Genomic DNA, 25,995 nt, shown 5'->3' with positions numbered 1-25,995 from the left:
GAGAGGGGGGTGGAGGAGGGGAGGCAGCAGAGGTGTTTGGGAGGTGTGAGGTGTGGAGGAGACAGATGAGGGTGGTGAACTAAACCTGTTGAAGAAACAGTTTAGCTCATTGGACCTCTCCAGGTTCCCCCTAGTTGTTCCTCTCCAGGTTCCCCCTGGTTGTTCCTCTCCAGGTTCCCCCTGGTTGTTCCTCTCCAGGTTCCCCCTGGTTGTTCCTCTCCAGGTTCCCCCTGGTTGTCTCTCTCTCTCCCCTTGAACCCAGTAATCTCCTTCATACCGGTCCACACCTCCCTCACGTTGTTCTGCTGGAGTTTTGCCTCCAGCTTCCTCCTGTAGGAGTCCTTGCACTCTCTCATCTTCTCCTTCAGGTGGCGCTGCACTCTCCTGAGCTCCTCCCTGTCCCCAGACCTGAAGGCTGCTTTCTTCTGATTAAGAAGAACTTTCAGGTCACTGGTGATCCACGGCTTATTGTTGGGGAAGCAGTGTCCAGTCTGGGATGGTACGGTGGAGTGTTCACAGAATTTGATGTATTCTGTGATACAGTCCGTCCTGCTGTTGATGTCCTCCCCATGTGGTCCACACAGCACATCCCAGTCCGTGGACTCAAAGCAGTCCTGCAGGGCGTCTTTAGCCTCCTGTGTCCACCTCCTCACAGTCCTGGTGGTCACAGGCTGCCTCTGCACCAGGGGAACATACTTTGGAGTCAGCAGGACCAGGTTGTGGTCTTCCAAATTAAATGATGTAATGTGGTTTTCAGAGATCTGCATCTAACACTTATTTCCAGTCTTATTTATTCTGCTCTGATTATTTTCTTGACACTCACCAACAGTTTAAGACCCCCACATAATCATCTTACAGTGCTGTAAAACAGCGAAGCACAGAAACTTATCACAGAGAAGCAGTCAATGTTTGGAAAATGATTTCCAAGATCAGTTAAGAGGAAAATTGTAGTGATTATTTTTTTTTTTTTTTAGTGATAAACCGAAATATTGCTTCAGCTCTATATATTTCTTCTTTACTTGTTATGAATAATGTCAACATTGATCATGAGGTGTTGGAGTTTGACTCAGAAGAAGAAAAAAAACTAAGATGAAGTAGTGAAACAAACCGTGTGAGAAACATTCAGGTAAACTAAAAATAAAAGTTTAAAGATCGTGAAATGAAGCGATGGTTGTGTCGGCCCCGTCTTCTGGCCGGTCAGTGGCACTGTGGTCTTCCGTGGAGCCCTCCAACTAAATTATCCCTCCTGGTACTACAAAGGCAACAATAACAACAGCTGCTCTCATCACGCCGGACTTCACGGAGAAATATGGCGACATAAGTTAAGGAAGCCGTTTTTTCCCCAGCGCCCTGCCTCTGAAGCTGTTGCACTTGTTAAATGGCAGCCCTGCTCTCAGACTGAGCTGCTTTATTTGAAGGCGCGGGTTGTTTTGCGCGTCAACAATAAGGAGCATGCTGTTGGAGCGACGAGGACCGCGTTAAACGAGCGCATTTCACTCAATGGGCTTTTTATATTTAGCTCCGTGAGGGACGCGCCGGACAAGCAGCAGGGCAGCGGAAAGAGGAGACCCCGATCCCGCTGGTGACTGACATTTTGATCCCTTTGAGACCGTTTCGAGCCCCCAAAACTTGTCGTTCGTGTCGCGGTACGCGTTACCGGGCTATGTGGTGGTGAGGGCGCTGTGCGTGACAGAGAGGGGGAATTGCGCAAATTTATCTACTGCTCCGGGAAAAAAGATGATGATGGCCGGTGGTGGTGGTGGAGCAGCCGTGGACCATAACGGGATATACTCCGATCCGAACCTCCACAGCCTGCAGCAGCCCCTCATGGAGGCTGAGAACCCGGACTCCCGCAAACGACCGCTGGAAACTCCGGCTGAGGAGGCCGGCTGTACCAAACGCACCAACACTGGAGGTAAGAGGGAAACATAACAAGAAGCAGCTCATCCACTTCACCGCGTCTCCTCCACATGAAGTCTGAGCTGTTGTTCTGCGAGCCTTTACATGCTGCTGGTGTAAAAAAACACCGCTGCACACGGCCGAGGAGCAGGTTTCAGCTGCATGTTGGCTTTAACATGCAGCACCTGTGCACTTGGCACTTTCAAACACTGAGTGTGTTTATGGCTGTTACTTCATACGCTGCATATCCCAGCAGGGAGAGCAGGCAGCCTGGCTGAATGAGTCAGTGAGCGGCCTCCTCGGCTCAGGTCAGATTTGAATTTGAACCCAGTTCACCCTCCAGTTCACATCTGGAGGCTTTCACTCAGTGGAGAGGTGGAGCTTTTAATTTCATAAAGTTTTCTCATAACTCTGTGTTTATCAGTTTGTCACTGAGACAGGGAGGCTGTCTTGTGCAGGGGCCAAAGATAAATCAGCAGTTTTTAGTGAGCATGTGTTGACAAGAGGAGGAGAAACAGAGACAACATCTTTCTATCTATCTGTCTATCTGTCTGTCTGTCTATTGTCTATCTGTTTGTCTATCTGTCTGTCTATCTATCTGTCTATCCATCTTATTATCTGCCTGTCTGTCTGTCTGTCTATCGATCTATCATCCATCCATCCATCCATCCATCCATCATGTAGTTTGGGAGGAGCCACTCACCTGCTGAAACACTATTTTATCTCTGAACTAGTGTTCAGTTTAGTGTTGATTTGTGAACGCTGACTGAAAGACTGAGAAATGAGAGCTCTCTCACGTCTGTAGATGGATGATTGTCTTTGAATTTTTATGAGTGATCAAAGATTTTACTGACATGTTTCTGAAAGATGCTGATTTAAAGTTATCGGAATAACTTGTGTGCTTTTAAGTTTAAATGTTAATGTGAGCTAAGCAGGCAAACCATCAGGTGAAAGTCGTACAAGCCTTTCAGGATGCACGCTCATCACCTCTGAGAGCCCTGTCAAAGTCAGGTCATTTGTAAAGTGGTTAGACAAATTTCAGCATCTGTTTGGTATATCTCTGAGCCTGTGCCGAGGCTGTAATGCTATAAATTACAATTAGGAAATACTGCAATGTTAATTCAAAACATGTCAGTGCTCAATGAGCGGCGCTGGGTGGTGACGCTGTTTTCCAATGAGGATATTCCTGCATGAAAATCTAAATATACTCGTTTAAATTAAAGGATAATAACTGACTGGAAATTACACGCATAAAATGAGGGAACAGTGAGAATGGTGAGGTGGGAAAGAAAGAGACTAAACACCGCAGCCTAGTTTCACAAATTGATCCTTATATCATTTTCTACACTGAAAAAATGGGAAATACAAGGTCTGAATTTACAAAAATGTACATTTATATTCCTCTTGTGAATGTGGTTTAATGAAGTAGACTTCAGAGGAGAAACGGTGATGGCCAATAAATAATCAACATGGAGAAGTGTGGGCTGATTCCAGCTCCCGTACATCTTATTTCAGCTTGTGATTGTTCGAAGGGACCACTGATTAAAGAACAATGTTAATTAGACATCCGCAGAGAATAAGCAGTTTCTGCACCATATGCTGCTAATATTTCTCCGTCGTTGTGTCCCAGACACCCCGCCAATCAGTGACAGCAGCATTACATCCTATTTCTGACAGCATGAGCACATCTTTGCTGCACCTCGCTGCACCCCAGAAATGTAATTTCAGCATGGCGCATAAGGACCATCGAGCCACCAGACAGTGTTTTCGAACAGATTCAACCCCCATATGTCCTCCATTAGCACCCCTAGAACCAGTGTAGAGCAGAGAAGTCACATGGCGTCCCTGCTTCGATGAGACTTTTCACCATTTAGCTGTGGCTCAGAGATCTCTCTGCTCACCATCCAGGTGATATTAATGGCTGCGCGGTGAGATTACATTTAGAAAATCTTGATTAAAAAGACAAATATCACACATGCAGCTCTGACTTTCTACTGATGTCATTCCTGTAATGGTGTTACACACCGTTTTGAGCCTCCATGTTCTTTTCAGGCATCTCTGCAGCACAGCTCCATCATACTTTCTGAACCTGAAGCTGCTGAATTAATTGTGTGCTAATCATGGTCTGACTCTGAGGAGGCTGCCTTGTTTTCTCAGAGGCAAAGGTGTTCCAGATGGCTTCCTAAACAAGACTTTATCTATTTACAATATGATCACTTCATCAAGGAAAACACTGAGAAAATCCGGTTTATAGTCATTAATGTCTCATCACCCTCAATGCACAAAAAAAAAAAAAAAAAAATCATATTGCAAAGTATAATCATGAATGTGGCCAGCAGTATGTTTTACTGCATTAGCTTTTTGAAATAGTTGCAAACATTCAGGAATTATATTAATTTAATATAAGAAGGTCCTTGAAGAGAAAACGTGTGTTTGGTTTTTGATCATTTGTCATGTCATGAATTTGCTTTGTGTTCAGCCGTTAACTGCACCTCATCAAAGGAGTTCACCTGTTTTCCTATAAAATCTCAGTGAATAGTTGGCAATATATGCGAGTGTGTCCATGGTAACTGGGGCTAAACTGCACTGCTGAAGGCATTTATTTAAATTAGATGTATCACATGTAAAGTTCATTTAATGTAGAGCATGACCTAAACACCCTTTATTGCTCCTATTTTGTTCTAAACAAAATATGATTTTTGTGATAAAACTTAGCTTTGCATAATTTCAAAAGCAATGACCTCCTCAAAATTAAATGAGTTCTTATAAACAGCGAAATGTGCATATCTTGGATGCAGATTTGACCACAGCCCACCGTGATGCTTCTGTCTTCACATTTAGACCGTTTGTAATGACCGGCACAAAACGGATGTTTCATAAATACATTGTCAGATGTGTTTTGATATCACCTCCCATTTCATGTGATCTATGTGCATCACATGTAACAATGCGGACCCACAGCCTGTGTGGTAATGGTGGGAGACGGCCTGATGATCCCGAGCCGTCGCTGTAATCACCAACCCCTCGACTACGTCTGATATTGATCACGTTATTCCTACCGAACTGATCATTAACATGACTGGCAGCTACAACAAAGAGAAGAAAGCGTGTGCTCTTTCAAAGCTGAGCCCCTCGTTGTGCATTAAGAGCTGTGGACACTGAATGAGAGAAATTACTCCTCTTTTATCAGCTCTGCCCTTCTCTCCTCAAAACGAACATCTTTCATTCATTTCTCTTTCTAATTACTCATACTCTGAGCCCATGTTGCTGGCAAGCATGTGTCTTCCAAAAGGTTGTGTGGCTGAGGGATTAGGTATGATCTCGTAATGTTGCTAATGGAAAGGTTGGCACAGGAATGTGAGCTGTATTTTTTTTATTTTTTTTATTTTTGGTGGGAAGGACACAGGTGCCCTTGCAGAGCAATGTGACGTGAGCTGACTGTGAATTTGCCAGGTGGCAGTGAAAGAGAGAACGAGAGGGAGCGATAGAAATGAAGACAGAGCAAAGCGGAGAGAAAAGGAGCGATAGATAGACTGGGAGAAGGAGTGGAGTCTACAGGGAAGCTGTGTCTATATACCAGAGCATCTCTCAGTGAATGAGGCTGCTAGAATTTTCTGGAAGGCGTTCGATCTGAAACCAAACGGGCCACGATGTTCAGGTTTGATTTGTGGACAAAACTAATCAGCAGCCAGAAAAAAAAAAAAGGACTTCCTTTTTTCAGCTTCCCTGGAAAGAACAATGAAACAAACCTGGACCCCCGTGTCCACACACAGGCACTGACACATGCATACTGCAGCTTTTACACACATTCAGTCACTTAAGATACCTCTCGGTGTAAGATTTATAGGCGTAGTGATTGGCTTCATCACCCCCCTCCACCATTCTGCGGCACTGCCATTTGCAATGGTTGATGAGCCCCTCCGCCCTCTCAAACATGGCCGTCTAAGGGATTGGGGGTGGGGGAAAGTAGGAAAAGAGGATGGGTGGCGTAAAGCACGCCGTCTCAGATCACTCCTCCTCCACCTCCTTCATCATCTGCTTATGTTATCCATACACCTCTTCAGCCACCGCTGAAGGTCACTCCACATGCTTCCTCATTCACCGCCGAAGCCCGCTCCCTCAGCCACTTCACCTTTGTCACTTTCCGCGAAAAAAAGTGAGTGAATGGACTGCCATACTTTATAGTGCTGCGTCAAAAGAGGCGGAGTAGGGGAGAAAATTCAATTTTTTGGGACTGGCATCGGGGGGTGGGGACATGACGTGCAGGAGGGAGGAGGCTGCCCATTGGCCGAGCGAGATGTCAGTCCTGCTCGCTGCTGCAGATGGACAGGCCACTCGATGAATATGGATGAGAGCAGTGAAAAGGGTGATGCGGCAGGGAAGACCCCCCCCTTCAAACCGATGCAGGCTTGAACAATGCGTGCCGTCTTTCACTGAAAACACTGAGAGCCTGCATTAGCATTTTCTCAGACAATTGAGGCTCTGGCCAGCTGCAGGCATGGCTCGGATGCTGCGGTGAAATCTCTTTTTCTGCACCCACTGATGAATTAGACCTCGGTGAAAAAGGTCGACTGGCCGCATTCCTCAACACTACCATTGCACCTATGCCTAGGCTAATGTTAAGATCCCCTTTAGAGATTGTGCCCCGGCATTGATGGCGATCTGACAGAGGACTTGAGAAGCAGCAGATCTCAGAATGGGTAAGCCTCAAACTCTTTTTGTCTGACTTGTTGAATTTATCCATCATGCTAGACTACGTGCGATTTCATACATCTGAAGCTCATTTGTTCATTATTGCTCATTTTCGTTCCGTCGTCCTTGCTGCCTGACAGGAGCAGGTTAGTCCATTGAAATGCAGAATGGGTACTTGGACGGGTAGTGAGAAGGAGGGAGGACGGTCACAAGGCATTTCCTCCTGACCCACCCCCCTCGAGTGACTTAACTAAACACATTTGGCTCGGAGTCCGCGTCTCTCCTCCAAGCCATCCTTCCAGTATTGGAGGCAGGGGTTTGAACTAACACCCCCCTGGCTCCGCTTCCCAATGTGCCCCACTGCTCCCGTTCCCTGGCGGATTGCAGCAACAGATTGCCATGTTTACTCTACCACATGACGCCATTAAAACCTGTTACTGTGATCTCAGACACTAGGATGGAATTAATTATTGACTAATGACAGCAAACGTGGCTGTGAGGGCGACGGAGGGAATCTTAGAGGCTTCCACCCCTGCTGCGTTGACTCTGGCTGAAGATGAACAGAAAGTTACGCAGTGGGTTTGGGCTTGTCTGTCAACAACAGGTCTTTGGATGTTTGGATCCTGCAATCAGCATCATTCAAATCAAATTCTTTGTGTCCACGGTATCGAACCCTTGCGACAGGAGTGAGGTCTCAAAAGCCTTTTTCGCCAACCATGTCAGTCGAGAATGATCGTTCTATTTTCACCAAGGTCATTTTATTGTTATTCGTTGTGAGAAAAGCGACGAGCTGAATGCAATAAAGCACAAAAATCTGAATATGAGAAAATGTTCAGAGAGTGAGTTATGGGATGTGTGTGTAAAAATGTATTTTTATTTCTTTTGTTCTCAGGAAAATGACATACTGACCAGCACATGACATTTCTACCAGCTTTAGATGATGTGCATGAATGTGATCTTATCTTAATGTGGGAATAATGCATCCTGGGATTTTTGGATCGTCTCCAAAGATTGGCTAATTAATCCAAATCAAAAGTGAAATAGCACCAACAGTCATGTCGTTGTCTGTGTGTTTGTCAGGGCCATTGGTTCTGGGTGATGTGCAGGAAAACAAGCCTGTGTCTGAGTGGAACATGAGGGGCATATTAATGCAATAAGGAGGAGAACTAACGTGTAGGCTGTGAAATTCTTTAATGTCACAGTGCCATGTTCACTCACATCTGAATCTAATGAATGCATTACTGAGGCAACAGGTTGGTGTCGTGCAGGGCGGTCCACCTCCATTCATCCATCCTCCGTCCCCACCATGCTGGTCAAGCCCCTTCCACTCCATACCGTTCGACGAGACGCGGGATGCAGTGACGAGCAGCGCAGATCGAACAAACGTGTCACGCTACACTAGAAAAGGCATCCGAAATTTCGTCATACAAGGACGAGCGGTGCCTTTTACATCCCTGCCCGCTCCTGTGACGTCACCTGAAAAGGATCTAACATGACGTCATTGCATCCAGACCAGCATGCAGGGCGGATTATTGGTATCAGTGCTTTAGAATAGCAGGCACACACCTGTACAGAGTGTTTACCATGATGTCATAACAATAATACGGAGAATTCGTTGGATAACTCAGCACCATACATCTATGACTATAATATTTTACATGCACAGTTGGCAGGTTCTGTATTTATATTTGGATCCAGGCTCAATAGGTGGTTGATTGCTTTTTACGAGATTACGCACTCGATGTGATCCGGGTTTCTGTGCCCAATTTGCCGTTTATTAATTCCTAATTGAAACTGTAGGAAAAAGGAAACTTTCCCAACTGAAAGGGAGAAACTGCACATTTTTCAGACTGACATGCTGTCAATCACCGACTGCTACAAGCCTCTGTAAGCCCCAGAAGCCCCTTCCAAAATGGAGGAGATTTAGACCATCTTGGCTGTGTACCCTTTGAACAAATCTGTGGGATTGGTTCCCATATGTTCTCCACACGTTAGTTAATTACGCAGGATCACTCCGTATTGGCATTCATGAAGTGCATGGATAATGAGTTTGTGTATTGTCCTCTGAGTGTAACTTCCTGTGTCAGTACACTGTACATTATCACATTATTAATTCTACTTTCCTTTTTATTCATGTGTGAAGTATGATGAGTAACATGGCTTGGCTTTTAGTATTTAGTCAGAGGTTGCTAAAACTCCTTGAAAACAGTTAAAATTAGACCTCTGCAAACTGGAAAGGAGGTCATCATTTACTCCACGAGAAATCTGGGACAGGACGCAGAACATGTCACCAATCCCTGATAAAATGTGAATGCACTGAAAGCTACGAAGACTCCGACTCAAAAAGACTAAATCTCCTTCCAGATACTTTCCCTCCATCCGAAGACTACGTCACACGATCGTGTTATTGCTTTTCCCCAAATACTGAATGTTACAGCCTCTGATTTTTTTTTTTTTTTTTTGCTTGTTCAGGGTATCGGGGGTTGAAACGATGTGTGTGTGATGATGTGCAGAGCTGATTTACAAGACGTGACCCCTTCTCACTTTTTGTGTGTGTCCCCCCCCAGAGGAGGGTGAGTACTTCCTGAAGGTGCTGATCCCCAGCTATGCAGCCGGCTCTATAATTGGCAAGGGCGGCCAGACTATCGTACAACTGCAGAAAGAGACGGGTGCCACCATCAAGCTGTCCAAATCCAAAGACTTCTACCCAGGTAAGAACCAACACACAACGCTGATGAGCAGGAAGGTTGACATACGTGAGAGGAGTTGTTTGACTCATCGTCCAGCTGAAGAAGCGAGCACTCTTCATTTGGCCTCCCAGGAATACTTCCTGTACGTTTTAATCATCAAGCGATCGTAAAAACTTTGAACTTTGTGTTCTTTTGTCCTTGAGGGACTAAACGTGCATGCAGATGTTACAGCTGTTGAACGCTGCTTTCAAGTCTGCAGGCAATTAAAAAAAATTGTATTAATAAGATTACTTTTTGGTCTTTTTGCTGTTGATAATGGTGTTAGAGGGGTACTCATACTGGCTACTGGAACGCCCGGCAGCCAAACCGTCAGTGGAGGTGCTCGGCTAGCAGGTAGCAGAGCACAGTTAAAGTCAAGATACAAGAACTGTCTGACATTTATGGAAAAAAAAACACCACCACCAAAAAACCCCCAAAAAAACTCAGATGCAGAGGACGTACATCCAGAGTTTTAATTGTGCCGGAGAGTGTCACTCAAAACTGGCAACAGAAGAAGGATGCTGGTGCTGCTCGGTGACCCCTATCATACGGAGGTCAGCGCTGAACCATCTCCTCCTTCAAACACACAACGGCTGCACGGCGGAGGAGTGTGGGTGTTTGTCCTTCATGCCTCAGAGGAGGCGTCAACCTGCTGAAAAATTACAGGTGCTGAGGGTCCTGCTGCTTATTAGCTCCAGATGTTTTCTGTGATACCTAAACAGATGCAAGCAAATAATCCCTGTGTGGTCATATACCTGTTACTGTATATACATATATATATACATATATATATATATATACGTATATGTATATATATATGTATATATATGTATAGTGTATATATATATATGTGTATATATCTATATATATATCTCTATAGATATATGTATGTATGTATATATATCTATATCTATATCTATATCTATATATATATATATATATATATATATATATATATATATTTATATGTATAGTATGTTCTTTATATATATATTGTGAACATAAAACAACCTCTTTCCATAGGGAATAGGTGGCAGTAATTTGAAGCACAGGATATGAATTTGAGAAATACTCCAGATGTTTAAAAAAAATCATAAACTCACCAGACGGATCTCTGATTTCCACTGCTTTGATTGGTGGGTCTGTCCTGTGACCTCTGTGGTATCAGCTGTACAAGACACAACATTACACCACCTATAGGAAAACTGCACAGCCTGGTTTGAATGCGGCCTTTTCTTTAGGGAGTCACACGTGATATATTGGACTGACTGAACCGTGGCGAAGAATTACTGAGTGCAGGGGGAGAGGAGAAAGAAGGATGGGCTTGTAAATATTTTGCCTGCGTTTTTTTTTTTTTTTCTTCCACCATGTTTCTCTTAACCACGATGAAAGGATGCTCGAAATCCTCCACATAGGAGGCCGGTTGTGTTTGAGGGGAATGAGTTACGGCCACCTCGTTGGCGCTGGAACAAGTAAAAGCAGTGATATGTATCCTTATTTCTCGCTTTGGATGGTGGATGTGTTCATAGGCCACCACCTGCTCTGCCCATCCCCCAACTCATTATAGTGATGAGTGAGAAGAAGAGGTCGTGGAGAGGGTGCTGCTGAGGATTTGATTGGGTGGTTGCTCTGGCCCACACGAGTCAAACGAAACGACGGCTTACTGTACGCCGCACAATAGCAGAGAGTCAGCAGAGATTAAAACTCGCTGTTGTAAGTGTGGGCAACTCAAAGTTTGTAAAACATCTCACCCCGCATGCCGAACTTCTCATCTACATCTGTTTTACCTTCCGTTTGTGTTGAGTCAGCTGGGGCTAATGTAGCATGCTAATGCCATCACACACAGTTCACACCCTCGTCTCTCATGCTGCAGCAGACTGAGCACACTCCAGACAGCACAGTTGCACACCAGAGAAATCAGGGGACAACAACTGATGCAGCCATTTTCTCCTGCAAGCCTGTCTGTGACGGCTCAGTCTGAGACTCCCACCCTCCTCGCGTCATCCAGCTGTCGGGGGAAGACGTGAATCCATGAATTCAATGGTCCTCGATGGGGATCTGGGCAACTGGGTCCTGCTGTGGCAGGCTGAGATAGATGAGCAGAGATAGTGAAAGGTGTGGATGATGCATGATTGTATGTGAGCGAGGGGACAGGGGGGCAGGCCCAGAAATAGCCTGTTTCAATCTCTCTCTGTGGACATGACCCCTCTACCAGCTGTAGTCAAGCTGCTCCGACACTCGCCAAGTTTCCTCTTTCCTCCTCCCCACTCGCTGTTTCACTCAGATTTTGTTCCTGGTCGTTGGGAGAGTTCAGGCCAGAAAAGATGACATCATACTTAACATTTTGTTTTGCATGCTTGCCACCTAACGCACAGGCGCTGACTTTTTTCAGTTTTTAATGATCATGAACCGTGACCCCCATCCAGGCCGATGCACGTCTGAATTTCTGGAGCCCCTCTAAATGTGGCCCGCTACGCATTCACCCCCTTGTAATGTGCATTTTAGCACATACACACGCCTACTTACACCTACTTACACACATCCGCATACTTAAGCAGCTGCAGAGAGAGCCGTGGGAGTTCATGATTTGAACACAAACTTGGAAACAAAACTTCAACCCTCTGCTTTGTGCTGCTGGACTGCCACCAAGTACATGTATTGAGTTACTTTGTATGGCACGAAACAGATGAGGTTGTTGTGATGTCATAGAAACACGGGGTGTCTGTTTTCCATTATCTGATCATAAAATAGAAATCACACGAGTGACATCATGCTGGAAAACAGTATTCAGTAGAGTAAAGGTGAGCTACGTCCTTCAAAAAGAAACAGACAAAAACTACATGAAGACAAAATGCAGCATTTTGGACTTCCTGTTCTCTGGAGTTATGAGTGGGAATTTCAAACAGATTGAAACTAGAGCTTTCACTTCCCCATGTTCACGTCTGTACTTCCGGTGAATAACAGTCCAACTCTGATCAGAAAACAGCTGTTATGATGTAGTTTTCTGTCTCTCTTGTCCAACTTACAGCTTTTACACACAGAGGTCAGTTCACTCGTCACAAAAAGTCCGCCTGTGAAAATAGTGCCTCTGTTGGTATTTTGACTGCAAACCTGAAAACCTGCATTGCAAACTGGAGTTGTGGAGCTGGTAACAGTCCAATGAAAAGAGGCTATCGAGTTGCATTATTGGTAATGTAGGGTAGAGTGGTGTTTACCCTACAGGCTGCTTTAGTTCTTTTTGGCTGGACCACAACAGTCACCGATGTCTGTCACTGACTGCTGAAGTCACCATTGGTCTACCGAACGTGTGACTTCCTGTATCCATTTCTAATTAAAAGCCCTCCAGTGTTTACGGCTGATATACTCTACCTCTGCTAGTTCCTCACCACCATTAGCAGCAGTGCTAGCCAAGTTTGATGACCGTAACCAGATGTAAAGCCATTTGATAACACAGTGACTCCTTCATTTAGCATTATAAAATGTCGTGAGCCCATTGTTGAGAAAATGCATCAAATAAGACTCTTGGCTTATGCTGCCAGCCTCTTCACCATTTTGTGCTTCTCTTACTTGCTAAGTCGACTGAGTCACTACTTTGTGTCACTATGTTAACCAGATCTTTTCTTTGAGTAATATTAGCACATAAACCATTTCTGTATGTTCAGATTGGCTTGTTCTTTGAAAACAAACCGAATCACTGCAAGCTGTGCCGTATACTACAGCTGCCAGTCAGGTATCTACTCTCTCTGATGTCGACTGTGCACTGTTTACCGAGACAAACAAGAAATTCATTTTCTACGCCACCATTTCGTAGTAACAGAAAATGATACAAGACGTGTACCAATGTGGATCAATAATTTATGATTATATGAATTAATCTCTAAAAACTAATCATTACTGACTTAGATTACATCCCAATATATTTTTTCCAATTAAAAAACATGTTTAAAAAAAAAAATTCTGTCAGTTTTTGCATCTCAAAATGTCCCTGCAGGCTTCACACCCACCACAATTTCAATTAATCTTATTCGTTTTGTAGATCCTCCATTTTATTCATGACATTTGTCAACAAATTTAAAAAACTGGCGATCCACAGATGTTATCTGAACTTTTACACCAAGATATCGACATGTGACTGATTAACAGTGTCACTACTGTGTTTCAGTTCACAACTTCTTTTAATTGTGTCTTGTTTTAATTCTTTCTATCGTTTAGACTTTTTTACCTGTTTAGTTTTTTAATTTGGATATATATTTCTGACACATATGGTCCCATATTGTATACATTCAGATATCCATTTCAAGATCATAAAGCACGTCTACATGCTGTGAATATTTTAAACGAGTCAAAACGCTCAGTCCTCAGAGAAATGCATACAGCCCATATTCAGCAACTGTGCTGTTTGGACTGGTTTGTGATGTCACAAACTCACGCTCATGTCATGTCAAACCTTTTATGTGGAAGAAAAACACTGAGCGGTTATCATGCTGCTGAGCTAACAAGCTACAAGATGGAAGCAGACCTGTGGTTGGCCGAGGCATGCGTCACTCTGAAGAGTCAGCCAATCAGAAGAGAGGGCCGTTGGTATCGGATACCGTGTACCTGTGGTAGTGTTAGTACTCCAGAGAGAAGCTGAAGAGAGATGGAGAGAAATGATACGATGTTTTTTTGGAACTTAAAACCACGAAATCACAACTGTTAATGAAACACTGGAAAAGAGGAAAAACTGGAAAAAAAAATTAGGACCTTTAATATTTAATGGGAGTGGTTGAATATTATTTAAAGCAGGTCAACAAGATGTAATGATATATTTGTGATTCAGTTTTTTTTTTTAGGATGTACTAACATGATACAGAAGTTAGAAAGTGCTAATCTATTTTAGTTTTGTTCTTTTCATGAGATTTCTTAACAATAGCATAAACATGGGATGTTACAATGCTTATAAAAGCCTTAAAATGTCAGTGTTTATTGCCGCCTTTTACGTTTGATCAAAGGGATTTACTATCTTTGCTGTTTAACAATATAATTTTTGAGTCAGATCCTTCTTTGCTGCAGTCCTAAATCCTGCTGTCTGTTACTCCAAAGTGTCCCACAGATTCTCTTTATGCAGTGAAGTCACAATTCATGAGTAAAAAGCACTACTTGTCTTACAGCTCGTTTATAACGAGGTACATAAAGAAAATCAGTGTGTAATTGAATAGCTTATTTCGCCGTACTAAATGCCAGGAAAAGACGATGATAAACGGCGTGTTTACTGTTTTTTTTGTGTGTTTTTTTTCAAGGATTGCCACAGAGATTGATGGGAGTTTCTGGTCAGGGCATGATGTAATGTAAAAGTTTTCCATTAGTCTGTTTCTAATTTCCTGGATATGAATGACACAATACAAAAGATCTCCATATTTTAAATCCGTGTTTACATTTCAGAGAAGCGCGCCATATGGCAGCAATGTGACATGATGAATATGTTCAGCACTCCGATTTTCAACAAAAACGTTTCAGCTCAAATTGTTGTGTGAATAATTACTTAGAAAATCTGCTGATGTGATGACAGTAATTATGGGTGATACTTTATGTGTGGCAAACTAACAGTCTAAATATATCAGACAAAGGATTTGGACAAGTTAGTCTGGAGGCAGATTCTCATCACAGAGAAGCTCTGTCAACCAAACAGGAGTGTTATAACTTTCTGACTTCAGGATCCAGATCGAAGACCTGAGAGTCGTCGGTCTCGTGGGGACAGCTGAAGGCTGAGATGTGCGCTCTCTGGGGCACTGACACATTTCTCTACCCTGCTGCCAACAAGAGGACGAGCTAACCCTGAAGTCCAGAGCTTTTATTATGAAATTCGTCACCCTCAAAAAGAGACGGAAGGCAAAAGCTGACGCAAGCAATTCAGCGAGTGAGAAAGGGTGGAGAAAAATGTAACATTCAGATAGTTTCATGTCCTCTTCATGATGTTTCATCAGCAACAAAAGTTGTAGTCACACATTACGATCTCTGCCGAAGGGTAAACTGACCCGGGAGCAGCACTGTCAATCTCTGAAAACCTTTACAGACGCAGAGATGTTTAACTGCACCGAGCAGAGCGGCGGGAACCTCCTCGCTCAGCATCTCATGTTGGGAAAGTGGAGATAATGCAATAAGCAAGACTCGGGGCAATATGTCTTCTAAGGATGTGTTGCACTCAATGTGGCCTACTTTACAGTGTGTGTTTTTGCTTGTGTGTAGTGCAAGGAAACAGCTTGCTCAGTCTAAGAAAATTACAATAAATCAGACTGAGGTGAAATTACAACTTTACATTTACAGTGTGATTAAGTTGTGCACACCTACTGTTTTGTATCCTGACTGCATATGCAAGAGCAGTTCATACATAAGAATCAATATCCTTTTATCATTTCCTCCAGCATACTTGCCATTAACAGACACGATGGGAAGTAACACTGATTATTTCTTAATGGGAAATACTGCAACACCCACTGTTTATCTTGTGTGATTCATTTTCAAACAGCAGACCCTCGACTTCTGGACATTTTTTTTTTTTTTTACACTGTCCACAGCAGCCGATACCTCAAAAGCTTCATTTTAGTATATTGTGACCTGTATCTGCTGTCACTTGAAATGTTGCTGACGGTGTACTGTGATGAGTGCACATGCTGACACAGAAATGTGCAACAGGTTAAGTGCTTGTGCTCACAGGCTTCAGTCTGTCACTTTGTCACTTCAAGAATGAGAAGCAGGTGCAGCACAACACCGAGAGATGCCAAACGGGCCGCCAGGAGGTTACCTTTATAGCCTTTTGTTTTTTCAGGGGAATTTGGTTAAGTTTTGGTGTCTGTGGGTAAAAAATAAGGTGGCAGTGAAGAAAATAAAATGTTCAGGGGCAGTTTTATGTAATATTCTTCATGCATGATGTTTATTATCAAGAACTTAACAAGGCAAATTAGGAAATAAGGTCAAAAGCAGTTCAGGTGCCCTTTCTCTTTTCTGAGAATCGAATCGCTTTTCCTGATAGGTTAGATCTGACCTATTGACTAAATGATCAATTATTCAGCATATCCGTGGGTTAAAGGCAATCGGGTCCAACGTTGACTAATATAACCTGAATTTATCATTTTACTATTTTCTGAATGCAGGCACACGGCTCGGGGACAGCTGCAGATGTGTGCAGTCTTGTAATTTGAGAATTGAATTAAAGATGGATAAGTCAACGACGAATTAGAGAAGGACTGCTCGGATTAAGATCGCGTTATTAGCCGGTGTTTCCCATTTACAAATTTAACTCTATCAACTGGGAAAATGGGTCACTTTACTCTCCTCAAATACTCCGATTTAAGCTGTGTCCAGCCCGCTAAGAAAATCAAGAGATATTTCCAATCCCACCAAAGAACAGTCACATTTTGCAAGAGAGTAAAGCAGGAAGGCCGGTACAAAAGGGAGAGTGTTTTAAAAATCGTGCTAGCAAGTATAAAGGACTCGCTGTTGCATCACCTGTTTCCACAGCTCGGCCCCTTTACCATGGCAACGGAATGCCGGTTGGGTCGTCAATGTGGGTGTAGAACGAAGCCTCGAGGAAGAACAAATGTGTGTTTAGTCTATTAGAGCTGCAAGGCAAGGACAGGCTTAGTATTACAGCACCGAAAGTGTTACATCATTGTAGAGGAATCCTCCCCCCCTGTGGCTCGCGAACCAAGCACGGTTCAGTCTTTCAGCTGTTTCTCTGTTGATTGTGTAAATGGAGGAAGCAAGGAATAGCTTAGTAATTGGGTCTCTTTGTGAAATGTCAAAGAACATTCTTCTTCGCCAAGACATCTTAATATAAATGTAGATTTTAGCCCAGCCCCGAGCAAATCCCTCAAATCTGCCTGCCAAGTACCCACTCAGAGCACTTTAGAGTAACCCATCTCTTGTGTTCGTCCTCTTCCTCCTCTCTAATCACAGGAACAACAGAACGAGTCTGTCTGATACAGGGTACGGTCGAAGCGCTCAATGGCGTCCACAACTTCATCGCGGAGAAAGTCCGTGAGATGCCCCAGAGCGCCCAGAAACCAGAACCGGTCAGCATACTGCAGCCACAGACCACGGTTAACCCCGACCGCGTCAAACAGGTGAGCTTGTGCGCCGTCAGTCGGATCGTGAGGGTGAGTGATCACAGTTCACTTCCAGGACACCTTGTTTATTAGTGGCTGGTCTTGCTTGTTCTCTGGGCCCTGACCCACAGTCTGGTGGGGTCAGGAAAATGTGAGGGTATGTGGTTATTTTTACCTCCAGTCTTTCATAGCGAGACAGAGCCGCGTGGCAGCTGCAGCTTAAACCCCTGGGATTAACAAACCGCTGAGTAAAGCCGGGGCTGGGATAGTACTCTGAGTCAGTGGGAGATATTTCTCTTTCTGTCAACCATTTATGTTGTTAAATCTTCTTCATGTTGCCTTTTATCGCTACCACAATCTTTCTATTTCTCTGCAGGCCAAACTGATTGTGCCTAATAGCACAGCTGGACTGATCATTGGCAAGGGTGGAGCCACAGTGAAGGCAGTGATGGAGCAGTCAGGGGCTTGGGTGCAGCTCTCCCAGAAGCCGGAGGGCATCAACCTGCAGGAGCGAGTGGTCACCATCAGTGGGGAACCCGAACAGAACCGTAAGGCTGTGGAAATCATAGTGCAGAAAATCCAGGAGGATCCTCAGAGTAGCAGCTGCCTCAACATCAGCTATTCCAACGTCTCGGGCCCGGTGGCCAACTCCAACCCCACCGGCTCTCCCTACGCTAACACGGCCGAGGTGCTGCCCAACGCAGCCGCGGCGGCTGCCACTGCCTCCAGCCTTCTGGGTCAGGCCGGATTGACAGGAATGGGCGGCTTCCCCGCCACCATGTCCAGTTTCTCTGGCAATGATCTGCTGGCCATCACCTCAGCCCTCAACACACTGGCCAGCTACGGCTACAACACTAACACCCTGGGCCTGGGCCTCAACCCCGCAGCTGCATCTGGGGTCCTCGCTGCAGTAGCAGCTAGCGCCAACCCGGCCGCGGCTGCTGCGGCTAACCTACTGGCCTCCTACGCGAGCGACGCCTCCGGAGGTGCCGGCCACCCGGCTGCAGCCCTCGGAGGATTCTCCCTGGGGTCTCTAGCAGCCGCTACCGGGGCTTCCAATGGTTACCTAAATGCTTCATCGCCGCTGATGGCCTCCTCCCTATTGGCAACAGAAAAGCTGGCAGATGGGGCCAAGGACGTGGTTGAGATCGCTGTGCCCGAGAATCTGGTGGGTGCCATTTTGGGGAAAGGAGGGAAAACGCTGGTAGAGTACCAGGAGCTAACGGGAGCCCGCATCCAGATCTCCAAAAAGGGAGAGTTCATTCCTGGTACTCGGAACCGTAAAGTTACCATAACGGGGTCGCCGGCTGCCACGCAAGCAGCGCAGTATCTGATCAGCCAGCGGATCACTTACGAGCAGGGCGTGCGTGCTACCAACCCACAAAAGGTGGGCTAAAAGGAAAAAGAAAAGGAAAGGATAAAGGATGAAGACAGAGATAGAAGGGAATTGAGAGAGTCACGATGAATAGAAAAAAAAAAGTCCAAATATCTGTTCAATATTTCAGTATCAAATGAGAGAATCACAAAGGAGGAGGTGGGGGAGACAACCAAGATAAGTGTGTGTGATATGTGAATGTGTTTTTAGGACTGACGTCCTGATGTTTTTTAAAAGTTTGTGTCGAGTCCTTTTGACGATGGTGATCAGAGTAAGCTGAACTGGTCCACTGCCAAGCTGCAGATTGAAGGGTGAGGCCGCAGGGTTTCACCCTCCTCCAAAACCTCATAGCTGTTTTATTTGTCCTTTTTGTGTTGGGTTTTGTTGGTTTTTATTTCAGTTGCAAGCCTCAGCTCCGGGCGAGCTGAGCGCGTCAGATGAAGTTCCAGCCAGCTAGCAAAGCTGTTTAACAAACCTTGCTCTTCGTATACAATGCAGACGGCGTTGTTAACAGGGGAGAGGTTTTACGACAAGCACCTGAGGTCATCTCAGTCTATGGGGAAGCAATCTGAGAGTATAATTTCTTTCAACAAAAAAAACAACAAAAAAAATTCATATCTATGTTGACGTTTGTTGAATTCTGGCTCATATCATAATTGAGGTTTCTAAATTTGGGTATTTTATATTTTCATCCTTTAATTTATTGACATGGTCTCATTCAAACACAAATAGATTATTTAAACCTGTGAATGCAGGTTGATCTGAATGTAAAAACAATATTAGCCTATTGCTATTTTTTATTTACAGGGATCAAATATTGTGTTGCAGTGAAAGAAATGTATAACTCAAACCCAGTCTGAACTTCACTGTTGCTGTCTGCAAGTATAGTTCAGGGGTAAAATAATCAATGTGAGAGGATAGAGGAGACACACAGGAATGTATAAATATATTTTACACAAACACACATAGAGGATGCTCCCACAAACGCACAAACGCTGAAACATATTTGCATATTCAGTCACAGCTACAAACACACAGAAAAAAATGTTGTTGTTTAACCCTTTCTTGGTGCTATGGGACTAGTTTATATCTCCTTGACCATCAAATCAGAATCTCTCTGGCGACCGATCTCTTTACTTGATTCAAGAAAGCAGATGTGTCGTCCAGCCCATGTAGCCCATTGGATCCGACCCAGCCTCTCACCTAATGACGGAAGATTGATTTCAGAAGCAATCCAGTCTTAATATTTCCTTCTCGCTCCCGATGCAGGCCTTTTTTTCTTCCACTGAAATTTGGCCATCTTCTGATAGATATTACCTTACATCGTTTTTGCCTTAGTCAGACATTCGTAACGCCCAAGAATTAACTCGAAGCTCAGACTACCTTGAAGCAGTGTCTAACCAGTTCAGTTCGCAAAGGGAACAAAGCACTACAAAAGCATTTTGATAAGAAAAGCTGTATGAACCAATATCTGTGAACAAAGAAACTATTGCCTTTACATTAAGGGTACCAAATAGTCAAGAGACATACACTAATGAAAGGGAAGTAGAATGACACTTGAAAAGAAGGTTTGGACTCACGTTTTCTGTGAGCCGTCCTTCCCAATTTGCATCAAGACAACAAAAAAGAAAAAACAAGAAAAAGGAAAAAAAAACCTCTGCAGTTCATCCAGGCAGCCTGTTATCGTTCCCAAAACACGTTAAAGCTCACGAAGCTCGGGCGGAGCACGTAATAAAACATCAAATGTTTTGGCATCGTTGTCTTTTACGGGCATTGTTTGTCTTCTAACGGCAGGCTAATTGTCTGGAGCACTCGAAGATTACCTTGGCTTCCTTGTGCGCTGCTATCCATAGTGTTCATCCTGAGTACACTGGGTCTCTGACGACTGCACTGTGAGACATTAAGAACACAATGTAAAGCGTGTCTGTCCCTGCTTGGGATGTGAGTATAGTTTCATGTGCACATCTATGTCGCATACACAAGACCTACCAATACTGACAGAAGGGAAATCTCCACAAGAGCATTTACACTCCAGTGTCTTGTGATGTTTCTGTTTACCAATGCACTGCACTTAAATTAGCAGACGTTTTTTCCGATCAGCGAACTACAAATTATTCCCGCCACATTTTCCTGCACTGTATTCTCCAGTCCTATTACGTCCACGTCCCCCGACTCTAGAGACATCGTCCAATTGTCCCCATCAACCCAAGCTCTATGATCAGCTTCCTGAATACGCAGCTGTGAGGGTTGGTGCTGAGTAGCGTCCAAGAAAATCCGAACAAATTTTAGAAAATAAATTAATGAATAGCCTTTTCATTTCCATTATTCATGTTTGAAAGTAAATGGATTTGAAACAACTCTTTGTGTCTGAACATTATGCGTGGCAACTGCAACAGCGAGCCTTTCTTCCAGACTGAAATCTTTCCTTTCACGACACGTCTGGAGGGCTTCACAGTCATCCATAACTGCAATCTGGCCACCGGCGAAATCACAGCAGAAGATAACCTTTTACTGCCCAAGATTTTAGCATATAATAAGAAACAAGCACAAAACAAGGGGGTGTTTTATCAATGCAACTGGACTGCTTGACTGCGGAGAGCTCTCCTTCAGAGCTCTCCGATCAATACATTGTGCCAAATGCTATTTCCTCTCTGCCCATCATTAACTTTCCTCTTTCTCTCAACATTTTATTCCCCTGCATGTTGCTGTTTTCTTCACCGTTCGGAGATTCCTCCTGTGTCCTAATCCCTGTCTGTGCTTCTTCCTACACTGTGCTCTCCCCCTCTTTCTCCTTCCTCCTGTCTTGTCTTCTCATGGGCAGTGTGTTGGACGTGCGGCTGGTGGGAGTTATGCACTATAGGTCGTGAGGGTATGAAAATATTTTCCCAGGCCGTAGAGTTCACATGGCTAAAATGCACAGAAAACACCTGCCTCCAAAACTGTGACACCCACCGAGACCAACCAGCAACTTTTGCTCAAAGTATCAAATTCCCTCAATAAGAACAAGAAGTAGGATTTACACAGGTTTAGACGAAGGCCTTTTAAGGGAAGAGAAAGCGTCGTGTTTTTCCCAGAAAAAAAATAAAGAAGGCAAATCTTGGTTGGATAAATATTCATACGTTGGCTGAGCTCCAGTTCCAGCCTCTAAACAGAGCATAGTAAGGACAGAGTGCGTAGGATAGCGAGAGTAAGGTGGGAACTTGTTTGTGACCTCAAACCGAAACAATGACATCCTTTATGCATATCCTGTTATCTGAAAATGACTAGAATTCATTTCTGTGGAATACAATATGTCATGTCATATGATCTATATGTACTTTATTGTAGCTATTCTAGTTTGTAGTCCAAATGCAGTCCAGCGTTGTCGATACAATGTGAAACTATGTTATATTTGTGTGGATGATGAGAGTGCCAACTAAGCCTGATTAAGATTAGCTTCGCGATTTGTTTGTGCATTATGATGACTCATCATTGACCGGTGGTGTCCATATTTCTGTCATTGATGATTTAGTTTGACAGTAAGAAAATGTAAAGAATATTGGAAGCAATATAGTAGCATGTTGTCCTGTTTTGTGTTTTATGTCTGTTGTATGAACCTTTGAAATTACTAAGATTTTGAATGAATAGGTTTACATGTACTTTTTGTAAGTTATGAAAATGCTGCTATTTGATAAGTAAACTATACAAAATATTTTAGTTGAAAAGATGTCTGGTCTGTTGATTAGAAACATGCTCTAAACAGCTGGAGCATAAAACGAGGTGTATAGAATACTATACAGTATTGGTAAGATAGTAAAAGTAATAATAGACTCCATAGTACAACCTGTGCCAAACTAGACCTCCGCAGCTTCTGAAATTGTAGATGTGCGATCAAATGTTAGATATCAATAACTTGTTTAGAAGTGCTGATCAAGTGCCAATCAAACACTGTCTTTTAAGTTAAGAAAAGATAATCAAATACATTGCTTAAGAAAACAAAGGACAAAGAACTTTTCGTGCATCGTTTTTTCCCATAGGTACATAGAGTAAGATTTAAAGATTGTGATTTTTATGGATCCATGTTGTTTTACACTCCATGCATCCCTTGTGTGTTTGTTTGACCTGTGGCTTAAGTACTGCTGTTTTCTCACAAATGTCTCTATAGGCCAGCATGGACTAAGCATAACATGTTATAAGCATTCATAACATAGCCATTAACAATCAAAAATGTGTTTGTGGAGTTAGGTGTTATCTTTTTGCACGTCTTCTATTGCATGGTATCAAAGTAAAATTATGGAGGAAAAAAAATTACAAAAATCTGCGAAGTGTCTCGCAACATTCAAAGACATAACGCTGCATGCAGTCAAATGTAAAACACTTAAGTTTATTCGCCTCATGTTAAAAAAAAAAAAGAAAAAAAGAGTTGTTTTTTATGTTGTGAGTTGGGAGGGAGCTCATTATTGTCATGTTGGCCCGAAAAAGAAAAAAAAAAGACACAGACACACACACACACGCATAAACACACATCTGAGATCAAATTTCTCATCGATCAAGTCAATCATCTCTCGAAACGTCATCAGAGAAGATCTTTGGATTTTTAGGTGCAGTGAGGAGTATTACAAATGTGAAACAAGCAAACGTGAAAATGTTACTCAGTGCATTGGCTCCTTGTGTTTTTAGGATATCGGGCATGCGTTTCTTTTACAAACAGGTTGAACCTCACATGACCTGTCCCATGGTTTCAGATTTTTCTTCTGTCACAGCTTGAAAGCCCAGATCTAATCTATGAATGTACCCATTTACTCTTAATTTTTCTTTTCGAGTTCTGTCGAATGTTTCTCGGTCTTTAATGTAAATTCAGGGCAGGAATGTCAAATACATGTAGAGTTAATATCTATGTCAATAACAGATTTCAGCTATAGTCAGGTAGGCCTCCCACGGCCACATTCATGAACCAGATATGTTTTAACACAACTTCCGATTCGCTGTCAACATTATCTTGTTTGTTTGGTGTTGCATAAATGCACTTTACTGATCAGTGGGTCATACTGGGTGTGAGATGAAGCAAACCATGTTGGCTTTTAACAGTTGATTTGGTGTTATTGCCATTCTTTGCTGTTGCTCTGATGTGACTTTTATTTATTTATTCCCTGATCCTGTTGGGTCTCATGAAGAATGGAAAGGGCTGGAGTCTCAGACAAAATAGAAAAGTAGCACCTGTTTCCTCTCTCGAAGGCCTCTCGTCACATTCCCCTCAGCAGAAGTCTGTGTCAGTCGATGTGAAACCAGGACGGATCGGTGCACCTTTGTCCTTTTCGCGTCCTCTTTTGTTTTGAAATGTTCAAATTCGAAAACGGTTTTCATTTCTCCAATCGAAGCACTGGACTGAAGGATGCAAACTCGAAGGTTCTGGCTGATATGGCGGCGAGATGTGAGAGACATAATCGGCACCAGCAAAATGAAGACGGCCTCTGCCTCCTCAATATGATGAAAATCACCTTTGAGTGGTTTAAGGCACACGAATGATATATTTGTCTCATTATTTTGTGTTGCAAACCCCCCGTCATTGCATTTACTGCTTCACATCTGAGTGCCAAATGATTGGCGGCATCATTCCAAAAGTTGCCATGTTTGTTTTGATTACCACTCCAAATGTATTCTGGACATTCATCCACCCCCGCGGAGCCCTTTCACAGGAAGGCTAGGACTGGTTTTAAACGCTCCAAACTGGCTGCGGCCGCTCGCTCCCCTCTGAAAACATCTTCTACCAGAGTGTCACTCTCTCAGCCTACACGATATCATGATTTGTGTCTCATTGCACCGAGCGCCTGCTACTGTGTCCACCCTTTAAACGGATTAAGGTATTTCTGAGCCCTTTCGTCTGAGAAATTACAGGATTCCTCGCCAACCAGACATGAGGCCATTTTTTGTTTTGTTTTTTTTTGTTTTGTTTTTTTGTCTTTGACCCTCTGAACCTCCCATGAACTTTGTTGACCTTCTCCATCCCCAAGAACTCATATATGTGTTGGATATTTTACCCCACAAACTCTGCCAGACTGCTCTTTTGTTTTCTGGTTATCTGGACTATTCTGCAGGGTTGAACGCTTGCTTAGGTGTAAACTGAAGAAAGCATGCCAGTACCTTGCGAACATTTTCATGTCATTGTAAATTTTCTTTCGGGGTTTGGTTTTATGTTGTTTAACCTCTGTTCTTTCCATCTTACAAAAAAATGGACTGACAGCATACGATCAAATATTTAAACCGAAGCAAAGTGACGTTTTGTTGATTGGGTACATTTCTCTTTGATATTGACGACACGGTTCTGTCTTTCATGTGACAAGCGAGGAGAATCTGTGAAAGTCCACAGTGTTAACTACCTAAAGGGCTTTCTAGGACAGCATTTATATGTCTTTTAAAGTGGAAAAAGTCCTCTGAATATGTTCAGAAAGGAAGATGCCTTCTTGTGCCATTTTAGAAAAAGTGTGAAAGCTTTTTATGGCAGATATTTGTCAGCAAGAGTGCCAAATAATTCCATACTGAGCCAAAAGGCAGCCAGCCTACATAACTAAATGTTAGATCACTGGAAGGGTTACGTCCCATTTCCACTCCCCTTGAAAAGCATCACCCTAATTGTACGACGTTTGAGCTCATGTACCATTATTGTTATGCTGCCAGTCTGTTTTCTGCTTTTGTCAGAGAAACATCACAGAAGCAGTATATTTTCTAAATGATACACTGTTGATAAAAAAAAGACAACAGCTACTATGGTGAGGGAATGAGAGGATTTTAAAAGTGTCATTGTTTTATTATTAGTTTATTTGGACATTATTCATTAATAGATTTAACGGTAATGACTATTTAATGTAACTGTAGTACTGTGTTTGTAAAAGAAATTCAGTGAGTTGTGTTTTATGACTCGTGGACTACCAGTGAAGTCAGCATTTCAGTGTTAATAATTGAATTGTTTTTTAAAGATTATTTTTGCGACGGCAACAAAGAGTCATTATAAATGTTCATTTTAACATCACTTGTCTTCTGTTCCTTTTATTCTCCACCTCGTCCCTCGGCTCCGTCTCACTGGACCGAAAGGTCGAGTGTTTATATAATTGCAACCAACACGTTCTATGAATAGATCGATTTCTGAAGAGCTCAATATTAAATTTTAACAATGAGTATGTTTACATCGATGCAATCCGCGAATTATGAGGAATCATAACTATTATGTGGTGAAAAGCAG

The 25,995-nt window shown here is 43.2% G+C and overlaps 1 protein-coding gene across 2 annotated transcripts; it reads left to right on the top strand.

Moving 5' to 3' along the window:
• Positions 1-1,309: 1,309 nt before the first annotated feature.
• Positions 1,310-25,785, top strand: nova1 (NOVA alternative splicing regulator 1). 2 transcript variants are annotated; one of them, XM_069165159.1, is made up of 4 exons: positions 1,310-1,915; positions 9,159-9,302; positions 17,256-17,422; positions 17,781-25,785. In XM_069165159.1, exons 1-4 carry the CDS (start codon positions 1,738-1,740, stop codon positions 18,798-18,800), a joined length of 1,509 nt encoding a protein of 502 aa, XP_069021260.1. In that variant the 5' UTR covers positions 1,310-1,737; the 3' UTR covers positions 18,801-25,785. The 2 variants fall into 2 exon arrangements, with proteins under 2 accessions (XP_069021260.1, XP_069021261.1); XM_069165160.1 differs by lacking the exon at positions 1,310-1,915 and adding an exon at positions 6,168-6,599.
• The last annotated feature ends 210 nt before the right edge of the window (positions 25,786-25,995 follow it).

The sequence above is a fragment of the Embiotoca jacksoni genome, unplaced genomic scaffold (assembly GCF_022577435.1).
Source record: "Embiotoca jacksoni isolate LCO1_2020_lvr unplaced genomic scaffold, fEmbJac1.0.p SCAF_33, whole genome shotgun sequence".
In the NCBI taxonomy this organism is placed as follows: domain Eukaryota; kingdom Metazoa; phylum Chordata; class Actinopteri; family Embiotocidae; genus Embiotoca; species Embiotoca jacksoni.
The sequence above is the reverse complement of the archived record's forward strand: the minus strand, read 5'-3'. Positions and strand labels throughout refer to the sequence as shown.